The sequence below is a fragment of the Haliaeetus albicilla genome, chromosome 21, assembly GCF_947461875.1.
Source record: "Haliaeetus albicilla chromosome 21, bHalAlb1.1, whole genome shotgun sequence".
NCBI lineage: Eukaryota > Metazoa > Chordata > Aves > Accipitriformes > Accipitridae > Haliaeetus > Haliaeetus albicilla.
Window position 1 is genome coordinate 1,681,699 of NC_091503.1, and position 16,509 is coordinate 1,698,207.

Consider the following 16,509-nt stretch of genomic DNA (forward strand, 5'->3'; position numbering starts at 1 on the left):
ATTGCAGCTCTGTTCTGTACCATTACTATATTCCCAAATTCTATGGCCAGTTTTTTCCACCTTCTAAGCGTGCGTTTTAATACACTCTGCGCTTGATGCAAGAACATAGGAAGAACCTGGCAAATAACCTAAGAGGAAAAAAAAAATCCTTGGGCGCGAAGATGAAAACCGCGAAGTGACCTACAGAGCAGAACTGCACAGCGACAGAGCATAACAAGGGTAAGTTAAGGCAAAGTACAATGTTGAGAAAATAAACCTCCTGATGGAAACACTCGGGGTTTTTAGGAGGCCTTAGAGAGTTTACGGCTGACAAAGCAGTGGGGCGTGCTAACTGCGAGGACCTGGACTCTGCCCCATGGGGTCTCCCCTCGGCCCCTCATCCTCTGCCCCTTCCCTGGGGTCTCCCCTCAGTCCCATCCTCTTCCCCCCACCCCGGGTCTCCCCTCAGCCCCAGCTGCCCCCCCCCACCCCGGGTCTCCCCTCAGTCCCATCCTCTGCCCCCCCAGGTCTCCCCTCAGCCCCAGCTGCCCCCCCCCCCGCCCCGGGTCTCCCCTCAGCCCCATCCTCTGCCCCCCCAGGGGGGGCTGCCCCGTCAGGCACAGCCCCCGCTGCCGCTCACCCATGGCGACGGTGGGAACCTTGAGGTTTTCGTAGAAGAAGCTGGAGTCGTACATCTCAGCCTGCCGGACCAAGCGGCTCAGTCAAGGCCCCGGGGGCCGACACCGGTCGTCCCCCCCCTCGCCCGGCCCTCCACTCAGCCGGGCGGGCGATACCCCCAGGCCAGAAGCGCCAGCCCCGGGCCGGGTGAGCCCCCCGCCCGCCCACCCACCCACCTCCTCCTCGGCGGAGTAGCCCATCTTGCGGAGCCGGCAGGACGCGGCGTGCCTCTCCAGCGACGCCCGGGGGACGCGGTGATGGACGTCGTAGGGGCACGGCACCCGCTCTACCTGCGGGCGGGACACGGGTCAGCCCGCACCGCCGCCCCATCCCCGTTCCCGTTCCCATTCCCCGGTGCCGCCGCCTCACCGTGTCCCCCAGCCACACGGCGCAGGGAGCCGCCATCTTTAGTGAGGGCACTCCTCCCACAGAGCGGGGTGAAGCTGCAGCGCCATCTTGCCCGCCGGCGGGTTGCGGCGAAGAAGACACGCTGCGGCCGGCAGCCCGGCTCCTTCCTAGCTGCGGGGAGTGAGCGGCAGCGGCGGCAGCAGCCCCGGCGCGGCGGGAAACCCGAGGAAAGAGCCGCTGGGGGTGGGATGGAGTCGGGGGGAAGGCGGCCCGGGGTGCGCTGTCTGTCCGTCCGTCCGTCCGCCCGCCCGGCGGCCCGCAGCGCAGCGAGGTGGGGGATAATGGCGCCGCCTACCGGCGGGAGGGGGCAACGGCAGCGCCGCGGTGCCCGAAATGGCGGTCGGGGGGGACGCGCCCTCTGAGGGACAGTGGGAGCGGCCCGGGGAAGGGGCTCCGGCTGCCCGGGACGTGTTTCTTTTCCGAGCACAGCTCGGGTCTACCCGCGCGCTTCAGCCCCGTGCCTGTCAGCGACGGGGCAGGGGGAACGTCGGCCTCCTCGACGCCATCCAGCCCTTGGCGCCCATTTACCTCACGCAGCAGGAGGAACGCGGTGCAAGATGGCAGCCCCCCCCGCTCCCTGAGGGGATCCGTAAGGAGCAGGCTGCGCGGTGCAGGGCCGGGGAGCGTGTCTCTCCCCAGCACCGCTCCGTGGGATGGGGGGAGCCGGGTGGCTGCGGCGTACCTCAGGGAGTCCTAGCCCCGCTGCTTGGCCAAAACGGTGAGAGCCTTCCCCTGGAGGCTGAGGGAGCGTTGGGACTCGGTAGGGCTGCGACGTAGGATGAGGAAAGAACATCCGTCCTAAGAAATAAATTTCACATGATTGACATTTGTGCTTGCCTATTTTTGTCGTCGAGGAGAAAAGCACATATGACTGGAAGGAAGAGCGGGTTTAACGAGGCAGGGTGGGGGGAAGCAGCACGACAGATGTAGCTGCCAGAATGACTCTTGTACATCTGCTTTCCTTAGCGGATTACAGCCCTTTCTCTCCTGCACGGTGAATTTGAGACTCAGCTGGGATTTTAGCCCTTTGAGAGATTTGCTGTCTCTAGCTATGTTTGCCTGAGGATCTTTGACTTCACACGATACAGAATTCTTACAGTGAAGACTCCCCAGCTGCCCTTGCAATTTCGTCTGTGCTGTTCTAGCATACGCTCACTAACGTTAGCACGTTCTACCGAAAGAGTAATAAGAACAGCTGGGCAAAATTGTTCTGACCATCTCCACTGGAAAATACCACTTCTTCAAAATTATGAAAGCCAAGTTTGACAAAGTATCCAAGCAGATTTTTTAAGAGTAAAGATTAAACAACATTTTGATTTTGTTTACTTATAAATTGATAGTTAAGGATCACAATCAGAATAGATGTTTTGCTCTACTCAACAACAACATTTTGAATGATTCAAAATGATCCTAGGCGTTTCTTTTCCTTTAAAAAAACAGTTCCCAGGGATCATGAAACAATCCAAAAACACTGTCTTCTTTCTCCCCCCCCCGGCCTTTATGGATTTGGGGAAATGCCTGAGAAACAAACCACAGGGATGAATGTTCTCCTTTCTAGAGCTCTGGGAGAAGCCTCCATCCTGCGGTAGAGCACATCAGTCAGGAGGCAGCTTGCACTAGGACGTCTGGCCTCCAGACATCCAGGTAATGTTACAGCTCACCCACGCTGGGCAGCAGAGACGTGCCTTGACTCATCAAAATAAGGCTCTCACGCAGAGACCGAGTGCTCAGCAGATAGTGTCTAGGTCACTGTCTGGGACCCAGAGAGACGTACCCACAGTACTCGGGCTCTGGAGAGGAGCAGAAACCCTCTTCAGGGTCCTGAAAACAGTCTCACGGATGCATTAGCGCAGGGCCTGGAACACCACAGGGCTAAGATTAAGCCTCTGAAATGGGTTTACAAGAAAATTGAGGGCAGTACAGCAAGATGCTGTGAAGCAGGGGTAAGATCCTTCCGTGAGCTGCTTTGCCACTGTATTCTGGCTGCAAACTTCCCAGGGGCAAACTGACTGATGGGAGACAAAGGCCATCAGCTTACCGCTTTACCTTCCAGGCAATGGCACACTTACATTGGTTTCCCATCAAATAAGGAGTGGGATTGCCACAGGCTTTCAGCTACATCGTCTTTGCCAGCTGATTGTCTCCAGTCTGTGGCATACCCTCTTCTGCACCCCAGCACTGTGCTGGCTGCAGCCCAACAACGTTGTGACTTTGTCATCAAAGAATGTGGTTAATAACTACGAGGTTAATAAACCTCCAGGTTTAACACATCTGGGTCTCTGTGGTCCTTTCTGAGGAGGAAAGAGGAAACTCCACATCTGCATTTCCCCAGGCAGGACTGCTGCCTGGTCGCAGCTTCCCAGAACAGGAGTACATGAGTACGGCCCGGGCCCTTTGTAGAGCTGCAATGCTGAGCGTGCCGGTAGTGTGGTGTTTTTCTAGAGGCTCGCTCTGGGAAATATTGATCTGCAGAGAGAGTCTCTGTGGGAACCAGCCCCAAGTATCCTCACAGTGCAGCAGAACAGTCCTGAACTGCAGGGTAAGCAGAAGGTACAACAGGGAAGTAGCATATACGTTGTGCCAACGTAAAGACCATACAGCGCTCCTGGAGAACTCCTTAAACATACCGCCTTGTGTCCTCCTCCAGTTGGAATTGATACTGCTAGATAATCCAGCTGTTGGCACATCGGGGACCACCTAGCTTGGGACCATACCCTGAGGCAGGAACACAGGTTCAGTGATCCCAACCCAACAAAGCCACTTGGTACCCTGCTAGAGTGCCAGGCTGAAACCGTGCTGAAATCACACTGCTCTTATGGTCCAAACCTTTCTGACGGGTATCCACCAGCAGTGGGAGGCTCATTCTGAGCAACAAAACCCTTCCCCACACAGATCACATGGGGAGGAGCATCCCTCACCCACGGCTTGTATTTGTTTTTTCCTTCACTGATAACAAAAGCTTGCAGGCTTTCTGCAGCCACTTATTTATTTAGAAGTATGTTGACTCCTTGAATAAAGTTACTTTTTCTCTAATGTGGAAGAGAACACAGTTTTCATATTTAGCATTCCTTTTATTCCTTAGATACAAAGCATTACTTAGAGTTGTGTTCACAGTTCCTCTTGGAAACGAGGGGAAAAAAAAAGTGAAAGCTCAAATTACTCATTCTTTTAAACATGCTTCTGGTAAAGGTAAATAAAATAACCTTTAAAACAACTTTCTCAGGCCTTACCATGTTCAGCATGCACATTTCTGGATGGGGAAAGGGCCAGGGAGCAGGGGAAAGCAAGCTGAAGGACGAGAAGAAACTTCTCGGGTCTACCCAAAAGCCAAAATGGAAGCAGCCTGGCTTATGGCCCCAGACAGCCCATGCAGGCCTGGCAGGCAGAAAAGACAGCTTTCAACCTGCAACTGTGACAGATTTTTGCTGGGCTCCACCCCAGCGTATTTGGCAAAGTTGCGACCAAGTTCTCTGCATCTAGCCTAGCAAAGGGTATGGAGTAAGCAGCCAGCGCCTGGCAGACCACAATCTGTCCTGCAGCAGAGGATTACTCCCGCAGGGCATATGCCGTGCAGAAACCGCAACCACTTCGTTAATGCTTACCCGTTGGACCGCAGGGGTCATTGAATAGGGAGGCTGGGGGTCCCAGCACCCCAGTGGTAAGATTGCCCACGCTCATCTCAGAGCAGCTCTGCCTTTGCAGTGATGCTGCCTCTTCGCCCTTGCCCATAGAGCCCACGTGTCAAACTCATTTTCTCCAGGGAAAGGAGACGTGGCATCCAGGCTGATAGCATGGGCATCACTCAGCAAAAGCTACTCAACGAGAGAGAGATTTTGTAACGATGAAGCACACAGACACTTGAATTTCATTTTTTTTTGGTCATTGTTGCTATTACTCCCTGCTATCTTATACTTCAGCTAAGACACCACACTCAAAATCCGTACCACAGATTTCAGCTGAATCAGCTTCGTTATCTACAGGGACATGAGGTGAATTTCTGTAGCACTCATGAACCAGTTTATAGAAATATTCTTCATGGCATAGGCAAATTTTTCAAAATTCCTTTCACCAGACCCCTGACCAGAGTTTAATTTTCATTGTTTGCCCTCTGAATTCTAGTTTTATTGCCCTTCCAGCTCGTCCCAAAGCACTGGTGTGGAGCAGTACAGGTGCTGCTGGCAACCAGAGAAGTCAGAGACTGCTCAGACCTCACCGATTCCTCTGCTAGGGGAATGCAGCTGATTTATTCCTTCAGCTGAGTACCACTCACAGCCTGCTGCAAGTCCTTGGCTCCTGGATCTTGATGCTTATTCTTTCGTAGCTTAGTCCAGTTCACAATTACAGCCTGAGGTGTATTTTACAAACTGCAGTGTACTGGACGCTTCCAAATTGATTTACAGGCAGCAACTCTAGCATCTGTTAATGCTTTATTGATTCCTCTTTCTGTATCTCCATGTGATCTCTCATGGATTCATCAGATTTAGATCAGTTTATCAGGATGGTATCATCCTTATCTTTAAAGATAAAGCAATTGAAAGCTTGGTGTTGCCCCCACGTGCCAGATTCATACAGAAGCTACATAACCATCTGTGCTTAAACATAGTGACAAGATGTATTGCTGCAGGAATATTGACAGAAAACATTCTCACTTGACAGAGCTGGAAATTCACCATTAAACAGCCAGAAGTAAATCCAATGTCTTCTTGCATGCTGAAGTTCTAATATGTGCATTTTCGAGCTTGTGTGGGTTTTTCTGTTTAAGCCCTCGCACCTTTGCGGTTGCTGCGCCGCGATCCTTTGCCCGCTCCCCCTGCCCTTCCATCGCTCTGCGCTTTCCGACCGGGCAGTCCCTGCTGCCTGCTCGGAGCCGAGGTTCCTCACCTGCCTTTGCCTCCCGGGTCGTTAATGGCCTGACAGGCACAGTCTGGCATCTGCTTTCAGCACATGCATTTATTTAACACCCATTGTGGTTAAGCATAATCCCTGCGAAGAACAAGAGCCTCTTCCACGCCTTTTGTCACAAAGACTACCGAGATGCAAACTGACTAAACCAAAATCTGGCCGAGACTCCGTAACTGTGGAAACTGGCAACTTCTGGCTAGCGACTCGGCCCCTGCTCGTGCTTAGCCGTGCCAGAGCCCCGCACGCCGCAGGATGGAGACCCTTCCAGCGCGGGGCTGCTTGCACTCTTTGCCGGGAAGCACAGAGGAGCCTGCAATTTTCTTTTAAAAAGCACGCTGTCGATGCCCAATTGATGCCTGCTTGAAATTGAGGAGAAGAACGTACTCATCCGTTTGCTGTTTCCGTGTGTCAGTCTTCCTGAGGAGTCTTTCCAGCTCCGTGCTTGACGTGAGGCTGCGTAATCATCCCAGCCAGGAGCTGGGATGCTGCCTCAGCTGCTGAGCAGCCTTGTCTCGCCTGGAGATAGCTCCCTGCTAGCGAGCACGGGCTGAGCAAGAGAGACCGGGGCTGCAAAGCCACCACCGAGGTCAGCCAGCCCGTGCCGACGAAGAGGCAGCCTGACCTAAGGCATAAATCCGACAGAGACGCGCGTCCCTCCCGGCAATTCCCGCAGGCGCTCTGGATGGCACGCAGCCTCAGGCTGCGGCCCCGAAGGCATCAGCGCCAGGGCGGGCGTAGCGGGTTTGGGAGAGGCGGAGGGGAAGGCTGGAGCGGGGCCCCCCGTGTCAAGGTCATAAAGCAGGATTTTAGAGGAAGGTGCTGCGTGTGTTTGTCGGAGGTGGTCACTTACCAGTGCTGCTTCTCTGGGAAGCTCTGAGAGCAGGGTCTGAGTGCCCAGTGGGCAGAGGAACCGATAACATATGGCCACCTCCAAAAATACAGGCTTTACTCCCTCCGCCTCGTTTTCCACAGTAACAGGTCCCCACCCCAGAGCAAGAGCTAATGAATTAAGTCTCTGCTAATTTGTTATGTGGCTGAAAAGTGTTACCCAAATTACATTTCCCTCCCTCCGTGAATGCATCTAAGGCTACAGCAGCAGATGAACGCTGCTCCATGTGTCGCTGCCCATGGGCGGCCGTTGCCCCTGCCTGGTGTGCATTAATAGGATTGTATTTCCTCAGCACGGGGAACCTGCCCAGCTGATCGCCCCCCAAAGATCAGCTGGAGCAAGCCATCCCCTCACCGCCCACCCAACCCTTCGTCGACGGGAGACATGGAAGCGCCTTCCAGGGAAGGACACCATCCCTCCCTTCGTGCCATCTCTGAAGCACCTTGCACTGTACCGCGGCCAGCTGGAGCCCTTCCACACTCCGGCAGACGAACCACCACATGGGGCAAAGCAACGGGGAGCCGACGCGGCACAGACCTTGCAGCACTCTCAGCGCTTCACACCACTTCAAAAGCCGCAGAGCGACGCAGAAGACACGTGCCAACTGCACGTTTCAGTTGTGCTGAAGTCCCCCTTGCATTTGCCGTGTGGGCATGTCCTAAGCGTGTCCCACTCCGTGCTGGTACAGGGAACATCAGCTCCTCCCTTGGGGGCCCCGTGTACACCCCAGTCCCCAGGGAATCCTTGCCTGCATGGGGCTAGCAGTTGAGGTGCGGACACATGAATTAAGCTGCTGCTTTTGCTGCATCTGCAGACTTGTACAGCTTTAGAGGTCATTTTGAAAACATGGCCTATCACGTTCAGGACTATTAGTGCAGTGAATAATGATAGCTGTCCCTAGGTATTGCCGTTTCCTCTCATAAAGGTGTGTGAAACAAGCAATATTACTTTAACCTGAAGCAAGATTTCAAAGGAAGTCCACAGGAAGGAGAAACTTACTCACCCGCAACATTTTCTTTGCGAAGAAGAGTCAGCAGATGCAGCGAGAAGCCAGGTTTTATAACAAGCTTAATATTCTGGGTGTGGATTTGCAAGTGCTGCCCACAAGCATCCTTCCTCTTGCAGGAGGATTAGCACAGGGGATTACAGATGCCCTTTGAAGAGACTGGCATATGCTCAGATGGTCACACCATCTCAGGCTTCCCAAGCATGTGGGGGTGGAGAGAAAGAGAAAGCAAGCACGGGGGAGAAACCGAGATCCTGCTCAATAATTGCCAATGGGGAAAACACAGTGTGGTTTTAGCTCTCACAGGGACTCATAATTCAAGATCACCATATTTGTTGAGCTCATCAGTGATGGGATTTCATCAGGCTCAGCACAAAAACCGCACCCCAGCGGCGTCACATTTGGAAGCTCAACCTCTTGGCTGAGACACAAAACAGAAGTGCTGCTTGCTTGTGGTCAGAAGCGGTCCTCAGGCACTCGTGCATGCTTGAATTAGTGTCAAACTCCACGTCTTGGCCAGTTTCTCTTGATTCTACACACGCACACGAGTCATTACGAGTTTGCAGTTAAAGCACTGCGCTCACCACACAGGCACCACATCCCTCTGTTCCTCGGTGCAGGCTTCTCTCCATCCTCTGTTACTTCTTTGCAGGCTTTCCTCCATTTCCTTCCCAGTCAGACCCATGGCTTTGCGGTCATCCCCACCCATCACACCAGCAGCTGCATAGTCCCAGGACTTTCTGATTCTGTTCACCGATATTCAAAACCTTCACTGAAAAGCAGGAACTGCTCCACCGTGCTGCTACTATATCACCTCCAAACAAGAGATGTTCCCCAGTCAAGCAAAACACACCATTTTGCTCAGCCCGTCATTATTTTTGCAGTTCTGAACCATCCTGCCGCGCATCCTCTAGCACGCGCTTTGTCTCTCACAACAAGGCACAGCTTTGCAAAGCAAGCAGTGGTCTGGCTGTAGCTCAAAGGAAAAGCACCCACCCTCACCCACTTCACCAGGCGCATCTTCCACCCCAGCACACACTTCCCTGTGAGTGGGCATGAAGAATAAGGTTATTTTCTTTTAATGGTTGTTTACTCCACTTTCCAGACACTCAGGCAGAACTTCGCCTGTGCTGTTCTTCATGCCTGTCAAACGCACTGTGCAGCGAAGCGTCTCACCTCAGATATATCTCTCACGCACCACAGCAGAAGCAATATAGAAACACTAATAGGACATATCTTAAGACAACAGCTCCATTCACATCAGCAAAAGCTGTTAGCAAAGCCGAAGCATGTCAATAATCAATCCAGGGCCCACCTAATACATACACACAGTCCTAAGCTGTGTTAAAAGAGCAGCTTTAAAACTACAGCATTTCAGCTGCAAACTCAAAGGTAGGAAAAGCCAGATTTGTAGCTGAGGGTCCACACGTGGTGCTGCAGCCTCTCACGTCTGCGGCAGTGCCTTGGCAGGTGGGTGGCAGATCGTACCCATACCTATTGTATGGGGTAACGCTCTGGCAGAACGCGCTGAATTCAGATGCCACGCACATGGCTGTGAATTACAAAATTATCTGTAAGGCTGCTGGGCACCAGGATTGCGCTGGTCTATTCCTGGCTCCCGCAGCAGAGTCTTCACGGGTACAGCTGTGATTACAAGCAGGATAAGCGAGAGCCCGCAGCTGGAAGGGCTCCCTCTGAAAATCTCAGTGGGGATTTGGAGCTGTTCTGCAAGCCATACCTCCATCCTGAACCTCGCAGGGACTGCCTTCTTGCTAAAGTGAGAGGAAGGTTATTTACATGTCTTACGTGAATGGAGATGCAGCCAGGGAAGTCAGGATACCTTAATTCTATCTTGCCTTTCCTAGGTTGTAGGTGGCTATGTAGGAAACCAGAATAGGAGTTGGGTAGAAACACTGATTTAAACCAGATACTTGTGCAAGGTATAGTAGCGTCATCTCTGCTCAGAGTTCCTCACTCAGTATTGGGAAAAAGCAACTGCTTCTGTATACCACTAAAAAAATCCAAGATCCTGCAAACCAGGCTTTATTTTTTGGTTGCAGACACAAACCCCAGAGCTGAAGATTCAGGATCCCATTCCCTGATACCTGGGCTTCTCCCTGGTTCCTCCTGGGACTCCTCAGGTGCAATCACCCAGGCAGCAGCTGCAGGGCAGGGGGCAAAGCGCCCCTTGGGTACCTCCTGTCTCCTTGCCCTGGGATCCGTAGGGGCAGCAGTGCAGCAAGTGGAAAGCACACAGTTACTAAAAAAAAACAAACAAAAAACCACCTTAGCTGTGGCTCATCTTGCTTATAGAAAGCAAAAGCATGCTTCAGGTTGCACCCAGGGCTCGTCACCGCTCACAGCCTGGTCACACTGATAAATGAGAAGGCTGCCACCAGTTTACCCCAGTAAGTAATACTTGGCGTAAGAGCCAAACACCAATCGATCCTTTCTTAGAAATCCTAGCTGTCCATGGTGGCTGCAAAGCTAAAAAGCATCTGGTGCCAACGCTGCTCCTGGAAAGGGGCAAAGCTGCCCAGGGCAGAGGGCAGCGGTACTCGCCAAGCACCTCAGGAGGCTTTCACAGAGAAACAGCTTGTGTTAAGCACGAGAGAAGAGCAGAGGGAGGTTTTGGGATGGGAACAGCTCTGGAAACCCTTCCCTTGCCACAGCCCGGCACCAGGTGGGTCCGTGAAAACTACAGCAAAGTCCCACGGCTCCGGCTGACAGCACAGGGCACACCGAGGGGCTCCCTGTCCTCAAACAAAATGTCCACAGCTTTGTCTGGTGACCCTGGCTCTTCTTTGCCACATCCCTGCCTGCTGCAGGCAGTCGTAGGGGATCTCACACCTCGCTGCCTGGAAAAGGCAGAGCGACACGAATGCAGTGATAATTCCAGTAACAAAACAGCTGCACAAGCCCTTTCCTTAGCTTCTGGAGGGGTCTGGTGTCTTTACGTCACCAGGGGCAGCCCTCAAACTTCTCCCAGCATAAACTTGGAGCACATCCTTCACCCTTGCCTTTTCCCATTTTATTTTGGGGTTTTCTTCCCCAACCCCACAAGGGGCCCTGGAAACCTTCCCTGTCCCACCAGCAGCTCGGTACCCTCGCTCTCCCACAAGAGAGACATAGCAGCTCTCCCGGACAGCCTGAGCCAGGCAGTGCCCTACTCCCAGCCAAAATGGAAACGCTTCCAGGCTGACATTTGCATTTTGCCTGCATTTTTTCTCTCTGGGGCTATGAAAGAGAGATACAAGAAGGTTTCAGCTGGAGGAGCTCGCGCCAAACTCGGACCGAAGGCACTGCAGGACAGGCAGAACGGCTGCGCTCGGGCAAATCCCACAGCAGCACCATGCTATGAGCCATTCTGCAAAACCCCCGTTTCCTGCAGCCAGCAAGTGGACTTCTTGTGCCTTGAAAATTAACATCTCAAATTAAGATCGCTCCTGTGCTTGTCAATGGTTTGGCCTATTGCAACACTATTTCAGACAACACAGAAGTTATTAGAACTTGTCAGCTATTCCTTGGTCTCCCCCCCCCCCCCAGTTTGAAATGTGAATTGTTTAAAGCCCAGAGGATTTCACAGGACTCTGCTCGTTGTGACAAAATGACAATGTAAGCAAGGCAAGGTTCCTCCAGTTTGGCATTGCTCTTCTGTTTCTGAACTATTGCTTCTAAAAATCTTCCCCACAGTAGCAATTCCCCAGTCCAGCATTCTCTAGCTCTTGCTCAGTCTGAAATTATTAAAAAAAACCCACAGCAATTTCCAGAAACAAAACAGGCCTCCAGGTTCATCTGTCTGGAGATATTTTTCAAGAGGCTCCTAGGAATTTTCTAATATCTCTCGTTTCCCTTATACTTCTCCAGCCTCGCTCATGACCTGTATGAGTTAGAAGCCAGAGATTTTTAAATTAAAGAGAAAATCCCCAAGGAAATGAGACAGATTTTTTTAATATATATTATACACATATATAATGTATATTTATAAATTATATATTATTTATATATATATTTAAAAGGTCAACAGTGTGTATATATACATACATATGTATGAATGTATGTGCATATATGCATAAAAGGTCAACAGTATAAGTAAAGAGAGTCTCCATATTTTTAGCTGTTCTGTCTAATTGAAAAAATACTGGAGGTCACCTAGGATGGCAGTAACGGCTTGTAATCATTACCTTCTTCTGCAGGTTTTATAGGCTTACCTGCAGAAACCTTCCAGCTTTAGAGAAAATCCCCCTACACCCTTTTTCCACTAAGCCCGGTAAATTCAACGACACTCTTCATCATGGGCTGTTTTCCATCTAATTGGGGGGAGTGGGGGGAACACCAACTGCAGATTACAGTATGATTTTCTCCAAACCACCCTAATTCAAAATGAACTAAAGGGCCTGTGTGAAACCAATCAAGGAAAAAAAAAAGTGAGGTGGATAACAGATGGTCCCACAGTTAGGGGAAGCTCTGAAATGAGCTCAACCAGACTAAGCTATTACAAGCTTCCAAACAAATAGGCCAAATTAGCTGCTGCTAAATACTGGAATCATTATCAAATATACAAATCTGCCTGTAAATGAGATGGTGTTTCTACTGAAAGCAAGACTAAAAAGTACAACCTCCTTATTCTGCATATTCACCATGAGTGCCTTTATGAAAAGCATGCATTGCTGTTTGCTTAAGTGCCAACAGTGAACCTTTATAACATACCTTTTGTCCTGTCAGCCCAATACAGGTGCGAAACCAAGAAATGCTTGGTTTATCCTTCATACTAGGAGGTAGAAAAATCTGGTTGTGGTTAATCTTACTCATATTCCTGTATTCACACCTTATCTAAAGATGAATTAAGGCCCTGATCCAGCAAAACAACAAATGCACACTTAGCTTCAAACAAGCCTTGCTTTGTAGCTGCAGTGACTCCAAATCAACGGGACGAGACACACCGACAGCCCATGCAGGAGCACGTCTGGGCGCAACCTGCCAAATTCTGCGTGTTCCGAGGTCCTCGGGAGAGCCCCGGGCTGCGCGGACAGCCGGTGGCAGAAGCAGGACTTGGCTGCGACCGACTGTGCCAGAGGATGAACTCTGGGATTTTGAACAGTTTGTGGTCACTACCTCTCCCTCCTCCTGCAAATGTAGAACAGTCAGCGCAACGTGCCAAGTCTTGAATTCTCCTCTTGTTGCATTTTTTTACCAGTTTCCTAAGGGCATGAGGTCACCGTGACCATAGTCACCATATTTGGTACATCACTGTTTTACCTCCTTCCCCCAAACATACCAGAGGCATGATTTGAATTTAAAGTTGACAAATTGGAGAAACATATTGCAAAAAAAAAAAAATTAGGACGAAACTTTGTCAAGACAAGTGCAAAGCACTACCCTTGGGCAGGAATAACCAATTTAATAAGCACAAATTGGGACCAAATAGCTTAGGAAGTGTTGAAGAAAAGGTTCTGGGAATTACAGCGGACCATAAACTTAACACAAGACTGCGGCAGGCTGCTGTGCAATAGGTGAGCACTCTGCAGGACTGTATGGACAGGAGACTAGTGAACAAGACCTACAAGTAACCCTGCAAGTACTTTTTATGTTCTATTGAGCACTTGTAAGGCCCCTGCCGGAGGTATGTGCCTAGATCAGACACTGTCCTTCAAAAATGAAGGGATCTGGAATAAACTGATGTCAGAGAGGCTGTAGAAACTCCAGTGCTAGAAACTTGTAAGTACAGATTAGCTAAATACTGAACTGGCATCAGTAATGTTTACTCCTGCGCTCATGCAGGTGGCATCCTGGACTTCTCATCACCTCTGTGGTGACCAACCATAAACCACGTGTTGAAGGGACAACAAGGCTTCATGTGCTCAGGCTATGCATGGAAACCCTTGCTTTTCGCTGATGGCCAGAGCATGGTATCTTCAATACCTGCGTGTTTGAACTTCAGAAGACAGTATTATCCAGGTAACTAGCATCATCGTGCTTGTGTTAAGGGGGTCAGAGAATCCCTTAAGTGCAAGAGAAAAATCCTCAGAGAGGGAGGAAAAGCACAGTCACCAACAATCTCTTCTCTCTTACAGAAACCTGGGAGCAACATCAGGGAAGAATCTTGTTGGAAAAGAAAGCAATGCTTTAAATCGCCTGGGCTTTTTTTTTTTTTCATGGAAAGCCTTTAGACAGTAAAAGCATGCTATGGCAGGCCCCTGTCAGTTCTCCCACCTCCTTTTCACACTTTGTCATTTGGAGGCAATAAGGAAGATTGCTGTGCTGCTCCTCTACGCGGGCACTGATGGCGGGGGTCTTTGCTGTGTTCCCCTGCAACAGGTTTCATCGCTGCTCTGCAAAACACTGTGCAGGTAAAACGCAAAGGTACAGCAATGCAGATTAGCTAACAAGATTATGCTCTTGGTTTCCCTAATGGCGAAGGGTCACGGGAGATCAGGGACGTTCCTGCCTGACCACGCGTTGCTAAAGAGAGACTTCCACAAAACGGTTTCTTAACAACATGCCACCCGAGTCCCTCGCAGATGTGCTTGGCTTTACCCTTCTAATCTCGGCAGCAGGAAGGACAATCTGACTGCAATTAATCTTACTTGACAAACAGAGAGTGGAGCCAGAGAGACAGCAGGGCGTGCTGAAGGGAGCGATCCGGCTGGGATGAGAATTCCGCCTGACCCGACTGGGACTCCCTGGGGAGCATTCCTTCAGGTGCAGGTGGGTTACACCTCCCCTTGCAGCCCTGAGTAAAAACACCACAAGCACCCATAAAGCAAGCACGCTTTTGTTCCAGTTCTTGCTCAACTCTGTAACTACCAACACAGTCAATAAATATTCTTATCACTTTTGCAAATGAGTCGGATTCTGCATTACGTACCATGTTACAGTGCTGTCAATGTCTACTCCTCCCATGCTGCTGCATGCAGGGCGGCACTCTGGCTCTTTCACACTGAAAAGGAGATATTTTGGTAGCAAAAAGTGAGACTTGGCGAGCAGCACTGCTATTGCGCACATCAGGCTGGACTGGGGGTAAGGAGAAAAGCAGACAGAGGGGAAGTATAATATTGCACAGTATGAGTAGTATTCCAAGATCTTGTCTTCTATGTATGTAGCAGTACAAATAACTTCTAAGTGCTGGTATGAGAGAAAAAATATTCTTTCATATATACATGCATAAGAATGTATATATGACAAAGAATGAGAAACAACATATCACCACATAGCACAAAGTAAATTGCAGTTGATATGTAGATTTTTTTTTTTTACAGGGAAGAAAATGGTTTTATACCTACACTTTTATTGAAAAGACTATGAAGGGACAGACTAAACTGCTTATCATGCTCACCACCTTAACTCTTTATTCCTTTTCTTCTAAATGCACACAGTTTAAGTTGCTATATGTATTGCTTTATGTACTTTTCACTGGTCATGTTGGCAGGTAAACTTGCCCTAGAATAATTGATTATCTCACCTGTAAGTAGCACAAAGGCCAATACAAAGATTTTTGCTCTTTTCAAGCTGTGATAACCAATATGATGGCTTTTTCTAAATCACTGTTTTAATGGTTTAGCCATTTCAAAATATGTTCAACTGTTTTGCTGTCTTGTTTTGAAGCTCGTTATTTCCCAGCTGGGAATATAGCAGGCTGTGGGCTGAGGCAGCTGGCAGATGGGCAGAGAGGAAGAACTGCCATCCCTCAACAGGCAACACCCACACTTGCTGGGGAATTGGTTTCCTCAAAGCACAGCCCCAATTTAGGTTAGCTGGCAGCAATTCAGTTTTGAAGAAGTCCTATGATACCCAGTGTTAAAAGAAACAGAGTCAAGAGCTCCAAGATGTATTGCTACATCTCACCCACCTTCAGAGCAGCAAAAACCCCTACAATACATGATAGATTAACAAAAACTCTACCACAAAGGAAGATGCTGTTTTCCCTCCTCACACTTCATTTTCTTACGTTTTAAGCTATGCACATTCAGAACTAATGGAAAAACCCACACAGCTAATTTTCATTTTGGCATGATAGCTGCATCAAATGCTCGATACAGTGGAAATACCAGCTACTCCAGCCAAGCTGTTTTGGGTTTTTTTTTTTTGGGGGGGGGGGGGGAGAAGGAGGAAGTCCAGGCACTCTTTTAGAGGTCTAAGAAAAGAAGTAGTCAGAGTGGACTTCTGAGTGGTGAAACATGGGGATTCCCGAGGGCTATTTTAATTGGTGCTATCTACAACAGCAGCAATAAAAAGGGCTTATTCTGATCTTCCACTTCAGAAACTGTTTGACTACACATCTGGGAAAGCGAGTTTCTTGTGCACGTGTGCTCTGCGTTCCAAAATAAAGAAAGTGCTCACAGTGCACATGGGACTTGACTGTGCAGTTTTCACAGAGGCAGCAGAACAAGGGAGCGGACTGGATTTCCCCAAGGCTGGGCCATGGGCACCACTGCTGGACCAGCACCTCGGTTTTGGCTGGGGTCTGGAGCCCCATCCCCGTTGGCCTCATCCCCTCCAAGTGAGCCCTCGTTCAGCTGGTGTCAAACTGTGGTGACAGTCCAGAGAATGGCAATGGCACTTTTAAAAACAGACAAAAAAAAATCAGATGGCAAAATTCCCCTTCTGCTATCACCGACCTGTTGGCATAAAAGAAAGCAGAGTGCTG

At 50.0% G+C, this 16,509-nt stretch overlaps 1 protein-coding gene across 3 annotated transcripts in view; it reads right to left on the minus strand.

Moving 5' to 3' along the window:
- SNRNP48 (small nuclear ribonucleoprotein U11/U12 subunit 48) overlaps window positions 1-16,509 on the minus strand; it is a 48,631-nt gene that overhangs the window by 9,095 nt on the left and 23,027 nt on the right. For 2 of the 3 annotated variants that reach the window (XM_069808854.1, XM_069808853.1), the window contains 4 exons: window positions 14,450-14,595; window positions 1,748-1,863; window positions 834-947; window positions 620-680 (listed from right to left, as the gene is read on the minus strand). In XM_069808854.1, the coding sequence (XP_069664955.1) occupies window positions 620-680; window positions 834-947; window positions 1,748-1,863; window positions 14,450-14,595 (437 nt within the window). Of the gene's footprint in view, window positions 1-619; window positions 681-833; window positions 948-1,026; window positions 1,204-1,747; window positions 1,864-14,449; window positions 14,596-16,509 lie in introns of those variants that run through there. The other variant, XM_069808855.1, reaches the window with a different exon arrangement.